Raw genomic sequence first — 16722 nt, forward strand, 5'->3', positions numbered from 1 at the left:
GGTTAGCCTTCTCATTGAAAATACCATCCCATTCACTTTAGTACACTAGCAGAGAACAGCTGAAATAGACCAAGAACAAATAGGAGAGTTAAAAACTTTTTTCTGTTAAATTGTCCCACTTATTTGTGCTGAAACTCTGAGATGAATTCTTCCTTTTTGATAATGTTGTGTTATAAGAAAATAAAATAAGATAAAATTTATATTATAAATTTCCTGAGTATCTAATGCATGTAGGGTTTTGCCATCTTTGTTGGAGGAAATCATGTCCTAAGATCACTTTAAATCCTGTCTTGAAAGGTTATTAACTTATGGAGAGACTTTTTTCAGATAAAATAGCTCTTACACCTTTTGGTTTGATTTTGTTGTGGGGAATGAAGGAAATAAGGATTGAAGTTGCTGAAAGGCTTCATTTGGATAGTAACCCCCTGAAGTGGAGCGTGGCAGATGTCGTTCGGTTCATCAGATCCACGGACTGTGCTCCATTAGCAAGAATATTCCTAGACCAGGTAATTGCAGATACCTGTAATCTATAATAATATTGTCTTTTAGCAAAGAACTATTTGTATAATAGTGAACAATTTATTTACAAGTTTTAGGAAAAATGTTTGATCCAAAACTAAGGCATTGTTTTAATTCCCGTTTGGGGAGGAAAAAAAGATGATTAGAAGTTATTTATCTAACTTGCTTCATGGTTGAAGCAAATTTTCATTGCATTTCCATTTTTCTCAGAAATTTGATTTTGTTACCCATGTATTTAAATGGATTGAAATCAAGCAAGCCTTGCTTAACTCTCATCTTTTAAAAAAATAATGATTTGGCTTATTTTAAAAAATACCATTTGTCATATGTCAAGCTGTAAAGTAACAATCAGCGTTTTTTTAAAAATATTTTTAGTTGTAGACGGACACAATACATTTATTTTGTTTGTTTGTTTGTTTATTTATGTATTTATTTATTTTAATCTGGTGCTGTGGATCGAACAGTGCCTTCATGTTCTAGGGCAAGTGCTCCACCACTGAGCCATAACCCCAGCCCAGCGACAATCAGTTTTAAGGTAGATTTCCTGAAACCCAAGTAGTTCATATGGGCTGGGGATATAGCTCAGTAGTAGAGTGCTTGCCCAGCATGCATGAGTTCCTGGATTCAATTTCTTGTACCACAAAAAAGAAAAAAAAAAAAAAAACCAAAACCAGAACAAACAGTTGGCCCTAATTAAAATAAATTTTGTTTTGATAATTGGAGTTATTCAAAACTGAACATCTTTGAAGAGCTTATCATGTTTTTATGAATGTTACAAAGTAGGAGAATATTAAAGTTTATAGTTAATATTTTGTTTCAGATTGAGAAAGAGCCCTCTAAAAAGATATTTCTTTTAGCACAGTTAGTTGCCAGTTAACAGGGTTCAACAGCTTACTGAAATGAATTTCTGCTGAGCAGAGGCTCTATAGAATGGATTTTCATCCATGGTAAAATTTCTTATCCACTTTGAAGCTTCTTTAGGTGGAGGACATTGGAGCCACTTAAAAGGAGATGTGTGACACTTGTGTAAAGGGAAAGGTAATGAAGGGAAAGCACAAAGGGACTCTGGTTTTGATAGAACCAAAATGAATTGGGGCTGTCATGCTCAAGCTGCCATTCATGTGCACATCATAGATAATTTGCATTTTTATGCCTTAACAGGAAATTGATGGGCAGGCCCTGTTGCTCCTTACCCTTCCCACTGTTCAAGAGTGCATGGACTTAAAATTGGGCCCTGCCATCAAGCTTTGCCATCACATAGAAAGGATCAAGTTTGCTTTTTATGAGCAGTTTGCCAACTGAGAAGGACAACCAAAGTAAGCTGGATCTTTGAAGCACAAATGCAGCAAATCCTTCGCCCTGCTCTTGAAGTAGAGCTGAAATAGTCCTGGGGCTCTGGGCCCTGCAGGTGTCGGCTTGCTCTCTTTGCACTTTCAGGGAAGGAGGACCCATACCAAGGAAGCAAAAACGGCACAAAAATGGCTTTCCTGCCATTGGAAATGTGGACATTTCATGTTCAGCAGATTACAGTTTTTTAAAAAAATAAAGGTTGTGAGGAAAAAACTCATAAGAAGAATAAGCATTTCCAGTGGTGTAGCCTGAAAACAAAGAATTATCTGGACAGCTGGATGGCACTGATGTGGTTGTTTCTTTTCATTCTGTTCTTTCCTTCCCACTGTAGATTGAACTTTGTTCTCTGCTTTCTCTTTCTTGGAAAGAGAGGACATAGCTTTAAGTCAGCACTGATTTGGGACTCTGCCTAAGGCACATCAGTGCTTCATTGTCATTGTGTTTTTAAGCTTTTTAAAATTAAAACAATTCTTTTTGGGGATGATTATGTGGCTCTAGGGTTTTGAATGTATAGTCACACTTTGATCCATTTTTAAAATCTATTCTTAAGAGTTCCTTTGTTTACTACCTCTGTTGATAATTGAGCTTACAGCCATGAATGAGGTTTTTTGTATGATGTCATTTTTAAGCTTCGTGAACACTAATACTATGACAGAAGTTGGAAGGAGAAAAAAAACACTGTTTGCTTTCTTAAAAACATTGTATGGACACTTAAACCAGTTTCTTAACTGACCTGCCCTAAGAACTCTGCTGTCATTGTTTTTTTATCTTGACCCAGTTCTGGATACCTGTGTTTAAGTAGGCTTACAAGCATTGTTGGTATTTCAGTTTAATTGCTGTCTCCCTATTAGGTCTCAGAGGGATGGAAATGGCTTTTATTTTGTATTTACTTTTCTCTAGATTTGTTTGTCTACCTCTGTTTCATTCCTAGAGTCCTTTGTGTGAATCAGTAGATGTTCCTTTGAATCCTCTGTAAAGCCCATTTTCCATGCTTTCTAGGTATCTCCAGGTAAATAGTGTAGAAGCACAAAGAACAAATGTGATTTTGGGGGTGACACAGAGCATGGAGTTCCTGCTGGAGTGTCCTCAGTGATAGGATAAAGATTGAGAGGTAGTTAAGGAGTCTGGAAATCTCTTTGCTTAGCCACATATATGCTTTTCTTTGCCTAAACCTTTAAATTGAATGTACTTTACAGTCTGAGGATTCTCACTTTAGTATTCTTTTAGGTGTTTCTTTGGACTCAGTTCACATTGACATGAAATTCCAGATGAATTTTCGCTTATGATTGCATTGCTAGCTATTGTAGAGTAACAGCACTTCTTTATACTATTCTAGACACAGAGAATGAGGAAAGACATACACAGATTGCCTCCCTTATGTGGTTTGCTTTACTGTTTATTTATTTATTTATTTATGTTTGAATTGTCGTAGTCACCTGCAAATTTATAACCTAATCATTCCTCCTTGAGAATTATGAAAATGTTTTAAAACTGCTAACTGGGTAAATTCTGAACAACTATACAAATATAAGGTAATATTATTACAAATTTAAATTGATTGTGATTTTTTTTTCCTTTTCTCTACCCAACACCCTCTCTTTTTGTGTAGTTTTGCAAACAATCCAGTCTGGATCCTCTTTTCAATGGATAATTCATGAGCCACCAGAACTCAAGTTCTCCAACCAAATGATAAAAGCATTAACTTTGCTTAGGTTACTAACATATTTGAAAGAAGCTCCATTTAAGTAAAAGTTAATGTATTTGAACTTATTCACAGATCCAATTTTTAAAATTTTGTTTAATTGTATATCCATGGAAGAGAAGCATATATATGATGCTAGCAAACAATTAGCATCTAAGCAGGTGGTGTTAGGGTGATGGTTATCTTGTTTAATAACGTTTCCCAAGTGCTCAGCAGTCAAGGCAATAAGGCATAACAGGGTTCCTTGAGGAAGAGCAATGGAACACAAAACTTCTGGAATTAATGTTTAGGGCCTCACATCATTGTCTTGGAAAATGAAATATAAGAGGACATTTTCCAAATGTAACAATAATGAATATGTTATTTTGCCTGTCTTCTTGACTTCTTAAGAAATCACAGAATTTAGGAGCACCTCTCTTCACAGATGGGGATCGAAATCCCCTGAAAGGTGAAAACACTGCCCAGAGTGGTTTCTGATCTGGGTAGGTTTGGGGAACAACAGGCTTGTCTGTTTATACCATGATTATTCAGGCTTAGCTTTCTTCTAGAGAAAGCCTGGCTTTTAAATTGAACAATGAGTAGGTTTTCCCTTAATATGTCATCCCTTCTACTGGGATATAGACAATCACTTTAAAAAAGATTTATATTCCCCAGCCCCTAGTCCCAGATACTATATATGAGAGAATAATTGAGAATTTGGCACAGGGCATTTTTTTAAATATAAAATTTGAATATCATCCTCCTTAACTGGAAAAGTTGGCCTACCAATATTAGGATATAACTGCTATGTCAATGTGCTAGGGAGATCTTTTACTTCACATGCGTATTTGTTCTGACATTTTAACTATATTTTGAGTGCTTCTGAGGACTAAGCTACTTTTTTTAATTTGTGAACCATCTTTCTCATTGAAGCAGTTTGAAGGGGCTAATGCAGGGAATGCCTTAATGGGGGCTTTTTACCCTAATTTTAGCAATGTGGGTGGCTCCTGGCATCTATGACATAAATTTATGAGGTCAAAAAGGGTATTTACCAACCTCTGGAAACAGTGATCTTGGTAAATATTTTTTGAATTATGATACAGAGAGACATAGAAAGCCATTCAGAATTTGGTTTTTATGTCTTTTTTTCCTGAAAGTAAAATTATTCTCACTGTGAAACAGAGGACATTGAACCAAAGCTTCTTCATGAATACATTTTACTTGCTTTGTAGAACCAATCCATTCACTAAGGTGGTACTGAATACATTTTAAAAGCTCTAGGAGGCCCTAGATAAGGTAGGACTCAGAACTATTCCTTTCTCAAGCCAACAACTCTTTCCAAAGGACACGGAACATCAGGAAATCTAGATTGGGACATTATAAAAACTGTCCCTAGCACTTATATTTACTTGGCATCTATCACCAAAGACTTACATTTAAGACACCCCTTTACTGATTTGATTGATTTCTATGGAAGCTTTAGGTTTGAACTCTGGTCCTATGTATTAGGGATGTTCCATGTACGAGCATGCATACAAGTTGAAAAGTATTCTGTTTACTTATGAAGATGAAGAAAAAGGCACCACTAATGAAAGTAAAGTATAAATCTTGTTGAGGACCAGGTACTCCCTTGTTAAATTTTAAGTACTTTTAGTCCTGAGTCTTATTGTAAGTAGCTGGGTTGTCATCCATGGTGCTGGTTTAGAAACTGTAGGACAAGAAAGAAATAAGTTTTTGCAAAACCAAAAAGAAATAAGTCACTTTCCTGCCACTATAATTTTCTTCCTAGACTTTATTCACTCTAAATATTTTACTAGTAAATTTTAATGACATCCTTGTGTGAGAATGTGCATCTTTAGGAAATTTGAATTTATCCAAATAAAGTACCTAATGGATTTGGAATTTTGGTGTAGAGTTCTAAACTCAAAGCTCAGTCCAAATGGATGTGGTTTTAAGCCCACTCTCTTAGGGCGTTTTTCCTTAGTACTTGTCTCAGACCAAGTATTGTTTCTGGAAGCAGCCTTAGTGGTGAGGTATAGAAGATAGTGGTAGTGCACTTTTTAAAAAGTGCATATTGATTATCTTGGCTACAATGTTTAACAAGTCAGATTTTTACAAGAGCCAGCAAAACCGGGAGTAGAGGGTTGAGGGGATGAGAAGTAGTCCTAAAACTCTCTCCCCTTATGCTTTTTCTGACTGCTCTGTCCTGGTGCAGTGGCCTATCACAAAAGAATGTTGTAAAAGAGAAACAAGCCCCAGCCTTGCTGGGCAAATCTTCAACACCAGCAGTAAAGCTTAGACCTGAGCCATGGGGGGTAAAAGAGGATACTAACTAGTAAAATGGTGCCACCATTGTTGATGGGATGGGGGTGCCTGTTCTCAGGATGTGTGAATATTCAGGTCTATAGGCTTCTGCATGGTTTGTTCTGTCTAACTGCTTGCCTAGCTTGGCAGAATGAAGGTGGCCAGATAGTGTTGAAAGGATGCTTTGGGGGCAAATCAAGTCATAAAGCATATGATTGAGGGAGATTACAAAGTACAAAATTAAAGCTGTGTGGTCACTTAACTCCTTTGCAAGGATCCTGGTGAAAGTTAGTTTGAATGAATGTTTCTCTTGAGATTTTAAGTGCTCATTTCTTTTCCTCTCCCCCGCTCCCCTTCTTCCTTTTTTTCCCAAGTATTTCTAAAGACAATCAGAGGCCTGTCAGAGAGGGACTCCCGGCTGGTTACAGCACTGTCCTTAGGCCTCTTTCTAATTCTAACTCAATGGAACTGATGCACTTTGTTTAATGTATCTTGCCTTTTTTTTTTTTTTTTAAGCTGCTTGTTTGGAACAAAATTAAGTACTTATTGCTTTCTGTTTCTCCTCTTAATTTCAAAAGTTATGCATTGAAGATAAAGAACACTTAAGGGGAAATATGCATCAGGAAACCTATTAAACTCCCATCCAGTTTGATGGTATACTTCAAGATATGTTTTTAAGTATTTTGGATGAATATTTATGTTTTTCTTTTTGGTAAATAAGTTTGTATAAACTTGTGGCATATTATGACAGTTTTAAATGGTTTGAGAAAATTAAAGGAAATAGGTCTTAAGCTTTGTTTAACTTTTAATTTCATTTGTACTGATTCGACAGTAAGGAGGACATTTTGACAAGAGTCCATCCATCAAAACTCTTTCCAATGGGGCCTCAGAATCAATTCTGAGAGGTGGAGAAAGTTCCTTCCTACCTTAATAAAATTCCAGAATTCTCCCCCTTCTGGCTGTCTTGTCCTTTCACCTCCATATTTATATGCTTTTTAAAATTTCAGCTCAGGAAAGGTAGGAAGAGAAGAATTCCCCACAGTGGCCTTGCTTCTAGCATTGGGGATTCTGCTCCTGATCCCTAAAATGTAGTTCTTATTCTCTTGGGGCATTAAGGATTTGTCCACATTTGAATGTGTAGAACAGTGCTGTGTCCAAACTTCAGTTTTCAGCCTTATGTGCAATTTTTCTTGAGCTGTTTGTGTGTTCAGGAAACTAAGTCTCCTTATGCCAGTCACAATCGCTTCTGCTTTAAGACACATCCTCTTGTTCAGTTCCCTCTGAACAAGTACTGTTAATCGTTGTGCGTCCTCATAAGATCCCTCTTGGACTTAAGGCAGTGATGCAATTTTAATTTTCCCGTATCCATTTATTTTCTTAACCAGATTTTCTGTATTTGCTTATGGTCAATATTTGTGGAGAATTTTTATAAATTAAAACTCAGTTTAAAGTTAAAAAAATTTTGTTGCATGTTCTATGTCAGACACTGTGTTGGATTCATGAGTGAATAAAAACCAATTCCTGTCTTCAGGAGGCCAACACTCAGCTGCAGGAGAAAGATGTATTTATAGCCATGTAATTAAGCTGCCTTAAATTCTAGTGAAACAGTACACTCCAAGAAATGTGGGAGTACAGTGGGGGAGGTCAGGTGGGCCTTGAAGCATGAGCAACAGTTCATGGAGGAGGAAACAGGGAAAAGCATCCATGCAGCTAGAATGCTGCATAAAAGCACAGAGATGTGAAAGTGTATTGTAAGAAAAGTGTGGAGAATTGCATTTTTGTTATCTGGATAATCAGGTTAATATTCCAGTTAATGAAGAAAGCATTTGGATAGATTTAACCCCGGAATGTAATTGGGGTTTCTTGGGAGCTATATTATAGGGAAATTTTTCCCTAGAGATAGAATATACTGTTTTCAAATGTAGCTCACTGCCAACTGGACTCATATACCACATACACTGTTCACTATGCAGCAGAAAAATCAGGGCTCTTGAAGCACCATCAAGAGGTGAAAATCGGAGAAATTGGAGAGGACTAAGGACCCTAGTAGAGCTTGAGATTGTGTGGGGGTGTGTGTGTGTGTATTGATTTTTTTTCTTTTTTTGTGCTAGTGGGGATTGAATTTAGGTCCTCCCACAAAGTAGGCAAGCACTTCTCTACCAGTGGGCTACACTCCAACCCTGTTTATTTTGTGGCAGGGTCTTGCTGAGTTGCTCTTAAACTTGTGATCCTCCTGCCTCAGCCTCACCAGTAGCAATTACAGGTATGAGCCAAGAAGCCTGGTTTGGCCGCCTTTTATGAATCACATTCAATATGACCTTCAATGTAAGCAAAGTGGGAATATGTGCACACAGCTTTCAGTCTAAACCTGGTATATTTCTACACGAAAGTGCTTGGATTAAAATGACCATTTAAATTATGTTTACGGGGAGCCAGGTGCAGAGGAGGGCTCTCCGGAGGCTGATGGCTTAAACCTGGGCAATACAGCAAGATCCCCGTCTCAAGAAAAGAAAAAAAAAATATTTATGGGGGGAAAATAAACTCGGGGTTTTGATTAATCAAATTCCCTGGAGTTTTGACCAGGGAAGTAGAGGAAAGACGCCCGATATCTGACTTGGAAGGAAGAAGCTCCTGTGATGTCCCAAGATTTTTCCTCAACCACGTTCAGAATAATCCAGGCTGCTTCAACGAAATCCAGCGGCAGATTATTGAGCCCCCACCCGTAAAGTACTGAGACGGAATTTTTGCGAGGATGGAATCCACAAATTTATTTTTAGTAAATTCTCCAGGACATAAGAGATTTACGTCGGAGGGAAAAAGAATTTAATCACAGACTGGCCTTGCTACTGCCCTGCTTACCTGAAGCTCAGAGTCCCTGAGTCTCACTCCGGTCTGCGCTGCGAGGCTCACCTGGTCGGTCTACCTGCTGGTGGAGACCCACCCGCCCGTCCTTCGCCCGGGCCGGAGCCCCGCCCCTCGGGGGGAGAGCAGAATCGCCGGGGCCCACCCCTACGCCAGGCCAGGCCAATCAGGCGCTGCGATCTCAGACGTCGGGTTACGCGCGGCGCCGAGTCGGCCGCCGGCGGAGGAACCGGCTCCCGGCTCGGGCTCCGGCCTCCGGCCTCCGGGCTCGGCGGCGCGGTCCCCGCAGCAGCGAGGCTGGGCGGGCCGGCGCCTCACGCCCTCCCGCCAGGCCGCCATGCAGGGCCCCGCCGGGAACGCGAGCCGCGGACTGCCGGGCGGGCCGTCCTCCACTGCCGCGTCCGGGGCGGGCCGCTGTGAGAGCGGCGCGCTCATGCACAGTTTCGGCATCTTCCTGCAGGGGCTGCTCGGCGTCGTGGCCTTCAGCACATTAATGCGTGAGTCCGGGACCCCAGCCCCTCCTCAATGCCACAAACCCCCGGCCCAGCGCGGCCGCGAGGACCCTCCTGCCTGAAGAGTTAAGGCCTGGGGACCAGGGCCCTGTGGTAGAGGTTCCTTTCTCCCCCAGCCCAAGCTGGACATTCCCAGACGAAGGCGAACCCGGGTCCCTGACCACACGATCCCGAGCCCTTGTCGCTGCAGCCTCTAATTAGGAGTGACCCTGCCCCTCTCCACCTTACTACACGTCTCTTTTTCTGAGATGTCAACCTAAAACTCGCCCCGTTCCCACCATGTCATCGCAAATTAAGGTTACCCCACTTTCTATCCCGGAGTCGTGACCCCTTCTGGGTGGCACCTCTCTGCATGCTCTCAAGAACCCTTCTTAGCCTGTCCTCCACGCTCTAAGCCCACATCCCTAAATTCCTAGTTTGATGCTGAGCTCTCTTTGGCACCTTCTTCGCTTTTAAAAGATTTGCTATCTCTGTTCGTATTTGAATCCTGCTACCTTGCATCCTTTGTGGTAAATGGAATATTTACCCAGGACCACCCCCTTCTCCCCGCCCTCTGGTCCTTCTCCCTCAGCATTATTTTCCCTTGCCTTCTTCTCCCACATCTCCTTCCTCTCCTTTTCTTCCCCAAACAGGTCACCTGTTCCATCTCTGTCCCAAGCTTTCCTAACGAAGTCGCATATGAAGCTTATCCTGGCTATTCCCTTTCCCAACCCATTTTTATTATTTATATTTTAAGTATTCATAAATACTCAGGCAATCTAATGGCTTGACGGAGAAATAGGCTAAGAGGGTCTGTGGAGGTCTCAGAATCCCTGAGTTAAGTCACCAGGGTCACTTCCTTGGGAGTTTTGTAATGAAGAAGGAAGTCCCAGATGGCCCTGATAGTCCTGTGGGTTATGAGATGGGAGGATGAGGGTCATGTGGACTACGGTGAGGGAGATGTGTTGATTTTTTAATACATATTTTAACAATAAGGATAACAAGAACATGTATGTGGCACATAGGTCTAGAAATGCCCCTTTAACGTGTTTTGGAGGAAGGAAAGATTGTAACTTAACTGTTCAGAGGCATTAATTAAAAAATGACTTGTTCTCAAAACTTCCCCACTGTGCTTGTGTGGGCAGAACCAGAAGTTCCAGTAGAGTATGTGCTCCTCAGCTGGTTCCTGGGGTGGTCTCATCCAGAGGTCTTTTAGGGTCCCCTTGCTGAAGGGCCACCTTGCTTGTTAAGATAGAGAGATTTCTTTGGGTGAATTCTTCCAGGTTGAAACCTGGAGAGTCTCTGATTTTGGACACTGTTTTCCTCTGGTTGCCTGGCCTTGACAAGTCCTGCAACAAGTGCCCAACTGTCTTTGTTTGCCATTTTTTCTTCTGTTCTTAGGTCCTACTTGCCTTCCTTTTTTTTTTTTTTTTTTCTGCTGAACAAATACTCACTTGTTTCCACAATAATAATTTGTGACAACTTAGCCAAAATCAGTTGCTGTACTATATGTGTGTGTTTTTAAGACATTCTGAGTGGGGTTTCACTCTCCTCCCACTTTTCTCTCCTCCCTCCAGCCTTCCTTTCTCTCTCAGGAACTGTAAGTTTAATTTTATTGTTTTTGTGGTTTTGGGAATCAAACCCAGGGTCTCAGGCATGCTGTATCACTGAGCTATATCTCCAGCTCTGGTTTAATTTTTATTTTGTTCCCTAACCTGAGATTTCATAGCCTACTTCTGGCCATTTTCATGGTTTTGATTGATGCTGATGGCCTGCTTTATCCCCTAGGGTTTGGCACTTGTGATTCAGAGAGGAAAATGTGATTATGACAGGGCAGAGTTCCTCACAGCTGAGAAGTGTGCCATAGTGGTGATGGTGGCCCTGAGAGTCTTCAGGGACACTCTCACCTCTTTACTTAATCTTCATTGTGAGCACATGTGCAAATCGCACTGTGGTTGTTTTTTTTTTTTTTTTTTTCTCTGTGAAAAGACTGGATGAGAAGGTAGTCTCTCGCTCAGTGAAAGGCTTGATGTGAAAGGGGGTTTGTAGAAATGGCGGATAGTCCTGGAATGATGTCGGGTAGCAGTAATGGGGAGTAGAATTGGAAAGGCCAAAGCTGGATCTGTTCTGAACACAGAAATAGAGATGAGAGTAAGATCCTCATCACCTTTCATAGAAGTAGACAAAGCAGACCAAGGTGATGGGACTGTGGAGTTAAGGAGAAGACCCACTGGCTGGGAACCAGTCAGGTAAGTGCCTTTCTTATGGCTCAAATTCCTTGGTTCTGTTGAAATAGAACTGTGGGGCTTTTCCTTTTTGAACTGCTGAAAAGAAGAGGAAATCCCTAAGAGGCTACCTTTTTAAATTTTGGAATAGACTTCACAGGAGAAGAAGAAAGGGTAGTAAGGTACTCTCAAGGAAATGCATCTGCCAGCTGTTGGGCTCTGTTGTCCTAGTTACAGAGCTGCTGGAGGAGGAGGACCAGGCTCCCAGATGAGAGGTTCCACATGGCAGTCCTTGAGGGAGGGAGGGCATTTGTTATGAGGCTGCTTCATCACCATCTTCGTCAAGCAGTGTGTTCCGAGCAATTTGAATTAACAGTCCCCATCTTCTTTGAGGTCAGTCTTTCCCTTTCCTGGTATTTGCATGCCCTTCGGCAACAGACTTAATGCTTCTCTTAGGTACTTCCTCAGTGCTCACTGCAGAAACTGTTCGGTTTTCCTGCTAGACTAGCATATTCTGTAGCATGATGGACCCACTTCTGTGCCAGACAAACTGAGGTAATTTTCCAACTTCACCTCCCTGATTTCAGTGAATCATCAGAATAATGTGTTTATGCTTTTTTTTTTTACTCAAAAATTACTTTTTTCTCTGCTTATCAGTTGCTCTGTTTTTGTCCTAGAATAAGATGTCTCACATCTCTTGATGTCCCTGGGGAGGATTTTGGTTCTCACAAGGATTACTCACCATGGCACTCTGATGGACTTCTTGCTTTATGTGTGATGTTTTACAGATTCTTGGTCCAGGCAGTTGAGAGTGTGTATGCCAGGTCCTGTATCTAACCTATTCTTCAAGCTACTTGAACATCCAGACTATTGCAGGCCACCATCTACCATCATGTCCTAGTGTCAGCATCACCTTGTTAATTAAATTGGTGGGTTTTCCAGAGGCTCCAGCTAAAGAAAGCCAAGGAAACTCAGAAGCCAGCTTATAGAGGTACTCCTACTATGAGTTTTCTGGGCTCCCATCAAAATGACTGGTTGCAAGGAAAGAAGCACTTTAACCATGAGGGTTTGGTCATGATTTGCCTGTTGAGCAGTACCTCATGTTCTGGTGACTTTGTCTGTAGCCTCTGACTCAAGTCATTCAGACCAGAGTCGCAGCAGAACAGAGCTGAACAATCCTGGAGCTCAGGAAACTTAGTGCAGGATAGTCACCCAGCTGTCAGCCAAAGGTCAGCATTGGCCAATGTGTGTGTTGGAATTTGGGGGTGTTTATTCAGGACTGTGAGTGCAAAGCAAACTCAGGCTTGCTTTGCTATGCAGAGTCAGGACTGAAGTGTAGACAGAAATGACTTTTAACAAAACAAGTGTTTTGAGAACTTGGATAAATCTGCCTGCCTATTTTGTGTCACAGATATGGGGACTGGCAGGGAGAAATATATCTTAAGTTATACTGAGCAGTATTAGCATTGAGAAGTGACAGCTTCCTTCTTGTGGCCCAAAGTAAAATCACAAACCAGTCCACCCATCTTTGATAGCTTAAGCTCAAGAGTGTCCAGAGTTTCCTCTCATGCTGAGCTGACTTCCTTATGTGCTCTGTGAACACATAGCCCATGTTGGCACAGTCTTTTCTACCCTCACCACTATACACCCCATTTCAGTTTTTATCTTAAAACGTGTCAAACACTTAGATAAGTTAAGAATTAATGCATAGAATGCCTATTTATTTGCCTTCTACTGTTTGTGTGTGTGTGTGTGTGTGTGTGCGCGCCGCGCGCGCGCTCTCTCTCTCTCTCTCTCTCTCTTTTAACTGAGCAATTAATTTGAAGGAAAGTTACAGTCAGTACCACAACTTTATTCCTAAATACTTTAGCTAAGTTTCTTAAGAATTAGGATAGTCTCCTACATGACCACCTATAAGAATTATTATTTAATAACTCCCTCCATAATATCATCTGATACCCATTGAATATTTACATTTCCCCCAAATGTCATGAATTTTCATAACTGGAGTTTTTAAAAGCAAGTCTAGAAGCTGCATACATTTTATTTGGTACTTTTTTTTTTTTTTTTTTTTTTTTTTTTTTTTGATACCAGGGATTGAACTCAGTGGCCCTTGACCACTGAGCCACATCCCAGGCCTGTTTTGTTTTTTTTATTTAGAGACAGGGTCTCACTGAGTTGCTTAGCACCTGGGATTATAGATATGTACCACCGCTCTGGGTTTGGTTCTGTTTTTTTTTTTTTTTTTTTTTTTTTTAGTTGCTCAAGACAAACAATGATCTTGACATATCATACGTTTGATTCAAATAGGGTATGAATTCTCATTTTTCCACATGTACAGATTGCAGGATCACATTGGTTATAAAGCCATGTATATACTTACAGCAATAATAGTGTCAGTTGTATTCTGTTTTTAAATCACTTTTACTTCTCAAACAATCTCCTCCTACACATTCCCAGCCCCCCCCCCCCTTAGTGCTGGGGATCAAACCCAGGGCCTCTTGCCTATTAGTCAAGCGCCCTGCCCTGGGGCTATACCTCCAGCTTCCCACTCACACTTGTGTTTTGTTTTTAATGACTTTGACTTTTGAAAGAGTCTAAGCTGGTGGTTGAGTAGAATGTCCCACATTCTAGAATTGTCTGGAAGTTTTCCTTATTGTGGTGTTTGAGTTGTTCCTCCGATCCCTGTGTTTTCCTTAGTTTGGTCTAGAGGAGCAGTTTTATGGCAAGAACACTCCATAATCATAATAATAATTATAGTGCTGTATGTTTCATATGACATCCCACCGGGAGGCATGTGAAATTAGGCTGTCGAGCTGTTATGATATAGTCAGTTACTTGATAGTGGAGACCCCCTTATCTCTCTTTTACAAAGATGTATTTCTCTTTATCAATTGATACATGATGATCCGTTCTTCAATAACCTTTCACCCAGTGATCAACTCCTGGTAAAATAAGAAAATGAAGTGATGGCTCAGTTGGAGCTGGGACACAGGAATGAAGGCACCTGTCTCTGGGCCTTCACCCAGCTCATGCTTCATAAATGCTAATGACCTTTCTTGCTTGTTGAGGGCCAGCCCAGGCAAAGAAAGAACACTACTTTTTTTTTCTGTCCCAGGCTAGTCCCCATGGGGGAAAGTAGTGCATACAATATTAGCTTGCTGGCTGGTTCAGGGTTTTTATTTTTTAAACAATTTCAGATTTTCTAAATGGTGGTCTATTTGGTAACATTTTCCATAATGGTGATCTAGTGCCTAATTTATAATAAAACTTTATTAATTTGGAGTAAAATCAGGGCAAGAGGGAGTTGTCTGAATTAGGGGATAAGCTGAATTGTAGCTAATTTCATCAAATGCATTTTTTTTAGACTGTTAAATACTTCTGTTAGCCAAGTGTTGCCCTTTGGGGGCCTATCAAGCCTCTACTGCTTTAATGATCTGCTTAAAATTCTTTGCAATTAGTATAATATTTGCATGACGATGAAGTTGTGTTGAAGGAGTTTTACAAGAGGTTAAAAATAGCAGAATCCCTGGCTGTGGAACCAGTTGAGGCTTCCATTTCTGCTTTTGTCACAAAGTGCCCTTGAGCAACTTACATATTTCTCAAAGTTTCAGTTTCTTCCCCAGTGAGATGGAGATAGCAATTTCTTTCTTCTGGCTGTGGGGATTATAAGGAATGTCTATAAGGAAACTGAATCAGTGTCAGACACAAGTTAGGCTTTCTCTGGGGGTGATGTCATTATCCTCATTATTATAATATGTACATTCAGGGGTCCGGGGAAGAACCTCTCCCGAGTGCTTAGTGACTTGTTTTCTAAATTAGGTTAAGCATTTCTCTTCTCTTTTTTTTTCTTATTTAAACAATGTCCCTAACTTTTATCCCACTTCATAGAGCACATACTGTAAAGAACTTTAACCCAACCAACAAGGTCAGTGTAATTTTCACATGAGCATGTGTCCAAACCAGGTGGCTTTGGTAGACATCATCACCTCTCTCCTTTAGCTAACCTTTTTTTGTGTTTTCACCTGCAGTGCCTCACGTGGATCTTGAAAGGGCAGAGGGTGGAATAAGACTGCAATTTTCAGGTGACAGACCTGTGTCCAAGTCACTGGCTTTATTTGGCCTGGGTCCTAAAGCTGTAGGTGGTGACCTGGCCTCCTAACTCTTGTGCTCAGCACTTGATGTATTCACAGGAACCCTGAAAGGAAGGGAGTATGTTCATTTTGTAAACAGAGTGAGCCCATGAAGTGCCTTCTACAAATTCTTGTGGCGAGCAGGTTCCCAACACTCCTCTGCTCTTCCTCCATTCCTGCCTGCCTTTTACCATCCAGTTCGGGCTTCCCTCCCACAAGATGTGCACACTTTCTGATTACTCTTTATCCATGACTACCTCACTTCATTTTTGGTTATCTGAACAATTCTGATTTTCTTAATTGTTTTTTATGTCCAAAGCAGTATCTGGAGCTTCAGATTATTTTATGACCATAGATGGCATTAAAAATATGAATTTGAAAATGATTTGGCAGTCATTTCATGCATACGTAAGTTGTGTCTTGGGTATGTTCTTCTGGCTTTGCCTCTGTGAAGGTTTCCTTTGCTGTGCAGTAGATGGTTAACCTTTGGAGGGTGGTGGGCAGCTAAGGTATAGTGTCTGAACAGCAGAGAAGCAGGGTAAGAGAGTCTATCCATAACTTACGAGGAAGAGATTTCTAGACCTGGTAGTTTAAGGTTACCTGTTATTTTTTACAGAATTTTTTTTTTGCCTAATACTATATGACTATGAGGAGAGTCATTATATTAAATGTTAATTATAAGTGTTAGTCTTTCCTTATGAGTTATTATTGTAAGTATAGAGAGAGGTAGTGAGCCTCTTTTAGATTACTTCAATGCTAGGAAATTACCTAGTTTTTCAGCTTGGCGCCATTGGCATTATCAACTAGATGATGATGATGATTATTTTATTGCAGGGGGCCAGCAGGGGACTCTCCTGTGTGTTATAAGGTGTTAACGATTATTTGGCTTCTACCCACTAGACACCAGTAGCAACCCCTGCATGTGACAACCAAAAATGTCTCAGACATTTCCAAATATCTCTTGGGGAACCTACTCACCTCCCTTTGAGAACCACTACATCTGTTCAATATGTATCTTTCTCGTTAGCTCTAAAAGGACAGACTAGAAAGTCAGTATGTTGTCCCCAAAATGTAAGAAATGTGGACTATTAGGAAAGGACTTGGGTGCCAAATAAGGTGCTAGATGCCACCTTGACCAAAAAAAAAAAAAAGCTAAG

The 16722-nt window shown here is 40.7% G+C and overlaps 2 protein-coding genes across 14 annotated transcripts in view; both read left to right on the forward strand.

Annotated features, from left to right (window-relative positions):
* Positions 1 to 2350, forward strand: part of SFMBT1 (Scm like with four mbt domains 1) — a 143276-nt gene extending 140926 nt beyond the window's left edge. For 8 of the 9 annotated variants that reach the window (XM_081284124.1, XM_081284122.1, XM_081284123.1 and 5 more), the window contains 2 exons: positions 378 to 506; positions 1681 to 2350. In XM_081284124.1, the coding sequence (XP_081140250.1) occupies positions 378 to 506; positions 1681 to 1821 (270 nt within the window). In that variant the 3' untranslated portion in view covers positions 1822 to 2350. The remainder of the gene's footprint in view (positions 1 to 377; positions 507 to 1680) is intronic. The other variant, XM_081284119.1, reaches the window with a different exon arrangement.
* Positions 2351 to 8897: 6547 nt separating this feature from the next.
* Positions 8898 to 16722, forward strand: part of LOC308644521 (store-operated calcium entry regulator STIMATE) — a 50976-nt gene continuing 43151 nt past the window's right edge. For 2 of the 5 annotated variants that reach the window (XM_081285771.1, XM_081285768.1), the window contains exon 1: positions 8898 to 9213. In XM_081285771.1, coding sequence (XP_081141897.1) covers positions 9054 to 9213 — 160 coding nt within the window. In that variant the 5' untranslated portion in view covers positions 8898 to 9053. The remainder of the gene's footprint in view (positions 9214 to 16722) is intronic. The other 3 variants (XR_014021023.1, XM_081285770.1, XM_081285769.1) reach the window with 3 other exon arrangements.

The sequence above is a fragment of the Spermophilus citellus genome, assembly GCF_964194105.1.
Source record: "Spermophilus citellus genome assembly, chromosome: 3".
Taxonomy (NCBI): Eukaryota; Metazoa; Chordata; class Mammalia; order Rodentia; family Sciuridae; genus Spermophilus; species Spermophilus citellus.